The sequence below is a fragment of the Neoarius graeffei genome, chromosome 25 (assembly GCF_027579695.1).
Source record: "Neoarius graeffei isolate fNeoGra1 chromosome 25, fNeoGra1.pri, whole genome shotgun sequence".
Lineage (NCBI taxonomy): Eukaryota > Metazoa > Chordata > Actinopteri > Siluriformes > Ariidae > Neoarius > Neoarius graeffei.
Window position 1 is genome coordinate 53,272,028 of NC_083593.1, and position 7,861 is coordinate 53,279,888.

At 40.3% G+C, this 7,861-nt stretch overlaps 1 protein-coding gene across 1 annotated transcript; it reads right to left on the minus strand.

Annotated features, from left to right (window-relative positions):
* Positions 1 to 1,314: 1,314 nt before the first annotated feature.
* On the minus strand, positions 1,315 to 4,165 carry LOC132873207 (protein phosphatase 1 regulatory subunit 3C-B-like). The gene is made up of 3 exons (XM_060908550.1): positions 4,060 to 4,165; positions 3,882 to 3,938; positions 1,315 to 2,747 (listed from the first exon to the last, which is right to left on the minus strand). Exons 1-3 carry the CDS (start codon positions 4,113 to 4,115, stop codon positions 1,766 to 1,768), a joined length of 1,095 nt encoding a protein of 364 aa, XP_060764533.1. The 5' UTR covers positions 4,116 to 4,165; the 3' UTR covers positions 1,315 to 1,765.
* Positions 4,166 to 7,861: the final 3,696 nt, after the last annotated feature.

The window sequence follows — 7,861 nt, forward strand, 5'->3', positions numbered from 1 at the left end:
GAGATGCCCGAGCCACCTCAGCTGATTCCTCTCGATGTGGAGGAGCAGCGGCTCTACTCCAAGCTCCTCCCGAGTGACTGTGCTTCTCACCCTATCTCTAAGGGAGTGCCCAGCCACCCTGTGAAGGAAACTCATTTCAGCCGCTTGTATCCGCGATCTTGTTCTTTCGGTCATTACCCAAAGCTCATGACCATAGGTGAGAGTCGGAACATAGATCGACACATAACATGCCACATGATTATAGGTGTTTCTCAAAGAGCTACAATGTTGACATGCAGGAACTCAGCCCTGTAGATGGGCAAAAATCCCAGTGACTTGATGTGTTAAAGTGGCATGGTGGTGTAGTGGTTAGCACTGTTACCTCACAACAAGAAGGTTCTGGGTTCAAGCCCACTGGCTGACAGAGGCCTTTCTGTGTGGAGTTTGCATGTTCAAGTCAAGTTTATTTCTATAGCGCTTTTAACAATAAACATTGTCGCAAAGCAGCTTTACAGAATTTGAATGACTTTAAACATAAGCTAATTTTATCCCTAATCTATCCACAATGATGAAGCCTGTGGCGATGGTGGCAAGGAAAAACTCCCTCAGACAACATGAGGAAGAAACCTTGACAGGAACCAGACTCAAAAGGGAACCCATCCTCATCTGGGTGACAGACAACATGACTATAACATTAAGTTTTAACATGAAGTCAGTTTCGTTGATGTTACGAACTCTTCATTGATGGAAACTTGAGTGCAAAACTGTTCATGACAACTGCAGTCCTAAAGTTAGTAAGTCAACTGTAGTCCTCAGCCATAAAAGCATTACTGTAAGAGTCCAGAGTATCTTCCAAGTGTGACTTTCAACTGTCCATATGGGGCCTCCAGCTTGCCCACGACCCTGCACAGGATAAGTGGTTATGGATAATGGATGGATGGATAGATATGCTAATCTAATAGAGATATACCCCAAGAGACTTGCAAAAAAAGGTGGCTCTACAAAGTATTGACTTTGGGGGGTTAATACCTATGCACACTCCAGATTTCTGTTTTGTTTTTTTTCATCTTAATTATTGTTTGTGTCACAAAAAAAAAAAAAATATTGCACCTTTAAAGTGGTAGGCATGTTGTGTAAATCAAATGGTGCTAACCCCCCAAAATCCATTTTAATTCCAGCTTGTAATGTGACAAAACAGGACAAACACCAATGGGGATGAATACTTTTGCAATATACTGTAAATTGCAACTTTTACAACTTTTTTTGATTTTGTCATATTTCTTGCCTGTGGAAGAATGCGAGCACCAAATAAACAGTTCTTTTCACAAAGTCATGTTTATCTCAGAATACATCTTTATTTGTGCATTTGTCATAAATAAATATATAAATTGAAAACTTTCAAATAGTTATATTACATATATGACATGAGTCATTTCACATCTGTAGGTACATTATTTGTCGGAGTACAGCCACCTCACAGGAAGTGAGAGACCTTCACAGCTTGAAATTGGCTGAACTTGATGAGCAAGTGCTGATGTTTGTTGTCAGATCAGATACACATCTGCTATACAGGTGCACAAGGCTCAAGAGAGACACAGCTGTCTCACGTCGTCAACACTGACTCACACAGGCAAGTTGGAGAGGAGCGAAGTAGCACAAACATGGGTGTCTGTCTGTAGGTCAGTCCCACTTGATGTCTGTTTATGACAAAGTTCATCCAACATGGATGATGATAATGAAAAAGATAAGGGACCGATATATACAAAACCCATCACCCATTCTAGAATTATTTGCCAGCATTGTTAGAATTACTTTTTGGGATAATGTTCTCTTGCCTAGTCAAGGTCTGTCTATCCATGGGAATCATATTCTTGTAGGAAGTGAGGGAGCCAAGTTTTGCCGATTTATACAAAACTGGACCATTTCTCAGGGGCAATGATTGGGCGATTTCAACATTCTGGGGCCTCAAGGGTTTTTTCTCAACAAAGGACACTTCTTTTGAGTCCATGTCTTCCACAAGGATTTGATAGTTTTGTCCACCATTATTGTCCCACAAAATCACGTTGCCAGATCCAGGACGGAAGGACACGCAAAACTCCACACGATCCTGTTCACTAGGACAGGAAGGGACAGGAATGTTAAAAACAAACAGTTCTGTCTCTGTACTCTCATTCTTCTGTTGGACTGGGGTACACTGGATGTCCTGGTGGCTCCTCCATGAGTCGTATGTGATGCGGACATGCACAGCTTTCTCTGGACTGATGTTGCAGACCCTCACCTTTCCCACTAGCGATCCATAGATCAAGTTGCAGCTCTGCAAATGCACCAGAGATTTGGCCAAACTTTCACGGTATGATGGTGAATCAGCAGAAGGCTGAGGGAAACCCAACTGGAGACGTGGCTTCTTGCTTTGCACAGATGACTCAGTCTTTATCTTGACAGGCAGGGTTAACTCCTCCTCATCAGATACTGGGGGATCTGCTTGGAAGAGCCGCACTGTAGTCAGGGCCAGTCCTTTATCATCTGCGAATACAACTCGTTTTTTCTTCTTGAGTGTCCCACTAGGGCTTGTAGAGTTTAGGACTTTCACTGGAGTGGCAGGAATCGGGGGAGATCTTGCAGCTTTGGGCCTCAGAGAATCATATATGTGAGGTCTCGGAAGAGAACGATGGTATCTCGGTATGGGCATGTTCAAAAGTTGGTCCAAAAGTTGTTCTGGATTCTGGCTATTCAGGCGCCTATGCATGGCCAGATCCACTGGCATGACTCTAATTAGGGAAGAAGAAAATGATATTTGAGTAATCTCATAATGGATGAGTGACTACAATTCTTTGGTTTGAATAAAGTTAAAATTATTATAGTTGATTGGAAAAGTTTGCATACCCTCAGAACAAAATTAAAGAGTCAATTAATTGAATTTTGCCAACTAAGACATTTAGTTTATGAGGTTTCTCAGATTGTTCAAAAAAGTATAATAATCTTGAGATATCTGTTTTAACTCTCTTAAACTGCCATCTTTAAATAAGGCCTGTAGTCAGTGAGGCTTTTGTCAAAAAAAATCTATTTCATTCAATACATTCAGGATTTTCTCTTTGATTTTGTTGTAAATTCTTTGAATTGAACTTGAAGATTTGAATTCTTCACTGCACTCAACTTTGTCAATAACCACAAGTAAAATGTCCCTGTAAACAATTTCTCTGACAAGTGCCTAAAGCCACACACACAAAAAAAAAAAAAAGTTTCCTGCGGTGGCTGGGAAACAAAATTACAAAATATGAAAACACTTTTACATTTTATAGAACAAAATCTCATCTCATCTCATTATCTCTAGCCGCTTTATCCTTCTACAGGGTCGCAGGCAAGCTGGAGCCTATTCCAGCTGACTATGGGCGAAAGGCAGGGTACACCCTGGACAAGTCACCAGGTCATCACAGGACTGACACATAGACACAGACAACCATTCACACTCACATTCACACCTACGGTCAATTTAGAGTCACCAGTTAACCTAACCTGCATGTCTTTGGACTGTGGGGGAAACCGGAGCACCCGGAGGAAACCCACGCGGACACAGGGAGAACATGCAAACTCCGCACAGAAAGGCCCTCGCCGGCCACGGGGCTCGAACCCGGACCTTCTTGCTGTGAGGCGACAGCGCTAACCACTACACCACCGTGCCACCCTAAAAGTGTTTCACATTTTGTAATTTTGTTTTGCACTTCCCAGCCACCGTAGTTTGTCATGCCTTAACATGTCTGATTTGAAGCATAAAGAGCTCCTGAAGACTTGAACCAGGAATGTCAGAGCACGGAAACAAACCAATGCATGGATGCGGCATGCAGAATTAACGGAAAATGAGATTACTGTATATACACTTTTTGTAACAATTGTTGCTGACTTACTTGGCAACAGTCATTTCTGTGTCCACAAAACCCGGCTTCTTCTCAATAAAAAATCCACTGAAAAGAAAATTCAAAAGTAAATTTCACTGAGGTGCAACAATATTGAATGCTGAATAAGGCTTTGTTTAGTTTCTGGCCATATTAGATCACCAATAAGGAGAATGTGTAAGCTACTCACCCAGTACCAGTGCTGTTCAGCAGCAGCAGCTTTCTTCTGCTTGTCTGAAGTGGCATGTCTTTAGCCTTGAAGTCTGATCAAAACACTCCCACATGAGACTGTCAGTGCACTTTTGTATCATTTACAAGCGTCATACTACGCATGATTATGGGTGTTGCACTGAGCTGCAACACCTGGATTGCAGGTGTGACACAAACTGCACTGTCACTACACCCTTGATGAGAGTTTAGAGAATGCAATCACTAAAATGGAAAGTATCTTGTCATGCTGGAATATTGCATGGTTACCAGGAATGCTAACATGGTATCAACAAAAAAAATCTGGCACTCTACTCATCTCATCTCATTATCTCTAGCCGCTTTATCCTTCTACAGGGTCGGAGGCAAGCTGGAGCCTATCCCAGCTGACTACGGGCAAAAGGCAGGGTACACATTGGACAAGTCGCCAGGTCATTACAGGGCTGACACATAGACACAGACAACCATTCACACCTACGGTCAATTTAGAGTCACCAGTTAACCTAACCTGCATGTCTTTGGACTGTGGGGGAAACCGGAGCACCCGGAGGAAACCCACACAGACACGGGGAGAACATGCAAACTCCACACAGAAAGGCCCTCACCAGCCCCGGGGCTTGAACCCAGGACCTTCTTGCTGTGAGGCGACAGCGCTAACCACTACACCACCATGCCGCCTGGCACTCTAGGAATATTTTATTCTTTAACACAAAGAATACATGTTTAAATATGTTGTAAATTTGTTTGGTGACAATAAAATCAGTCAAAAAAATTCATAATCCCAAGACTGGAGCAGCATGAAAAGAAGTGTAGATGAGATGACCACAGATAAATTTGTGCTTATATTTGTCAATGAAAATTTCATACAGCATACACTGTAAGCCCGGACTTTGTATTTAATTAAATGTTTTAATTACAATGTACGTAAAAATTTAAGTTTGATTGCATTACTAAAAAATATTAAGTATATTCTACTAATTTGTACACATAGTCAAAAGTGTTAATAAGTTTAAGTTGAATGGCCTTAAAATTCTAAGTTTTAGTCATGACCGCACCTCTTTTTTAATCTGCGCAGAGTTGTGAAGCCGCTATTTTAACTTTCCCAGATCAGCAGCGGTTACGGGAGGTTTGGTAAAATTCAGAGTGAGCTCCAGCCAACGTTTCTTCTCTGAACTTAGTATTTTGGATCCTGACTGTCGGTGGGAATGTTTGTTTTAACTTGAAGAGCAGTGGAAATCGCGTGTTTTACAGTTTGATAGTTACAGGTGGTATTTTACCAATTTCACGTCATTTTCATCTGTTGGCTAAGTTGCTTTTGTCACTGTGGAGAGCTCTCTGGATTTGGAATGGGACACTTTTTTTTGGAAAACTTTTCGGATAATGTAAGTATACAGCGTCCCGCTGGCAGTACGGGGAATGTTAAGGGGCCACGTATTAATGTTAGCACATATCTGGTTAAAGAAAAAAACATGTTTCATGTTTCAATGTTTATTGTGCACTTCTTGTTAATAAAATACAAATGCAATGGAAAAACTTTATACACTGTCATTTGTTTTATTGCTTTAACAGGTAAATCGAATTCTTGTTAAGTTAAAATGTAAAGTATAATCACTAAAGATGAATTCTAGGAAAGTTTAAATATTAAGTTAAATCAAATAAACATATTTCAGTTTAATGTACTATAAATTTCAAGGCAACCAGTTTCCCAACACTGTTTGAGTAAATACGACTTATCAGGCTTTTAAGTACAAAAAACTTAAAATGGTTAGTTCATGCTGCATGGTAAAGCAATTTACATTTACAAGACATCTGAAGTTTAATGTACTATAAATTTCAAGGCAACCAGTTTCCAAACACTGTTTGAGTAAACTCAACTTATCAGGGTTTACAGTGTATGCACCAAAAAGCAAACCCAAATCAGAAAAAAAGTTGGGATGGTATGGAAAATGCAAGGAAAACAAACAAAGACAATTTCTAAATTTACTTTGGCTTGTATTTCATTGCAGACTGAATGAACCCAAGATATTTCTTTTTTTTTTGGTTTGGCCAACTTAATTTCATTTGTTAGCTAATGTACTTTCATTCCTGTGTTTCAGACCTGCAACACATTCCAAAAAAACCCAAAACATTGGGACGGGGGCAATTTAGGGCTAGTAATGAGGTAAAACAATGAAATAATGATGTGATTTGAAAGAGGTGATGTCAACAGGTGACTGTAATCATGATTTGGTACAAAAATCAGTATCCAGTAAAGGCCTAGTCTTTGAGGAACAAAGATAATCCGAGGATCTCCAGTTTGCCAACAAATGCATGAGAAAATTATTGAAATATTTAGAAGCAATGTTCCTCAAAGAAAGATACAAAGGGATTTGGATGTTTAACTGTCAATGCTGCATAATATAATTCAACTATTGAAGGAATATGGAGGAATTTTGGAGCGTAAAGGGCAAGGGCTCAAGCCTAATCTGAACACCCATGATCTCCAATCCTTCAGATGGTACTGCATCAAGAACCATCATTCATCTAAAGCTGATATAATTACATGGGCTCAGGATTACTTTGGCAAACCTTTCTCAAGCTCCAATATGGAGCTACGGTACATCCACAAACACCAGTTAAAACTTTACTGTGCAAAAATGAAGCCTTATGTTAACTGTCCAGAAGCGCCGTCAACTTCTCTGGGCTCGGAGGCATCTGGGATGGACCATCACATAGTGGAAACATGTATTGTGGTGAGATGAATCAGTATTCCAGGTCTTTTTTGGAGGAAATGGACACCATGTGCTCTGGACCAAAGATGAAAAGGACCATCCAGACTGTTACCAGGAACAAGTCCAAAAGCCAGGGTGTGTCATGGTATGGGGTTGTGTCAGTGCCCTTGGTAAAGGTAACTTACACTTTTGTGATGGTGCATTCATGCAGAAAAGTACACTGAGATTTTGGAGCAACATATTCTGTCTTCAAGACATCTTTTTCCAGGGGGATTTCAACAAGACAATGCAAAACAAGAAAGAAGCCTTGCCCCCAAAGCAAACCTTTCACATTCTGCAGAATGTTGTTCCGTGAAAATTTTGAGATTGATGGTGGTGACGGAATGCTATGGTAGCCCACATATGCCTCCATGGATGCGACGGATGAATTCATCCAGTGCTTGACCCAAGGCAATTTTCAATACAACCAAACTTTCTGGGGATGAGAACCATGCCGTCCTGGTTGTCAAGGTTAAAAACTATTTATCTTTATATCCAAATAATAACAAAATGCTATTTACCCAGTATTATTTGGATATATAGATACAACCCCGATTCCCAAAAAGTTGGGACAAAATACAAATTGTAAATAAAAATGGAATGCAATGATGTGGAAGTTTCAAAATTCCATATTTTATTCAGAATAGAACATAGATGACATATCAAATGTTTAAACTGAGAAAATGTATCATTTAAAGAGAAAAATTAGGTGATTTTAAATTTCATGTCAACAACACATCTCAAAAAAGTTGGGACAAGGCCATGTTTACCACTGTGAGACATCCCCTTTTCTCTTTACAACAGTCTGTAAACGTCTGGGGACTGAGGGGACAAGTTGCTCAAGTTTAGGGATAGGAATGTTAACCCATTCTTGTCTAATGTAGGATTCTAGTTGCTCAACTGTCTTGGGTCTTTTTTGCCGTATCTTCCGTTTTATGATGCGCCAAATGTTTTCTATGGGTGAAAGATCTGGACTGCAGGCTGGCCAGTTCAGTACCCGGACCCTTCTTCTACGCAGCCATGATGCTGTAATTG

Bases quoted from the DNA above. Each gene is read 5' to 3' on its own strand.
- LOC132873207 (XM_060908550.1), bottom strand. From the start codon at position 4,115: ATGCCACTTCAGACAAGCAGAAGAAAGCTGCTGCTGCTGAACAGCACT. The intron at 3,939-4,059 runs GTGAGTAGCTTA...TTTTCTTTTCAG, and splicing joins CTGAACAGCACTGGTACTGG to TGGATTTTTTATTGAGAAGA. The intron at 2,748-3,881 runs GTAAGTCAGCAA...TTCCCTAATTAG, and splicing joins ACAGAAATGACTGTTGCCAA to AGTCATGCCAGTGGATCTGG.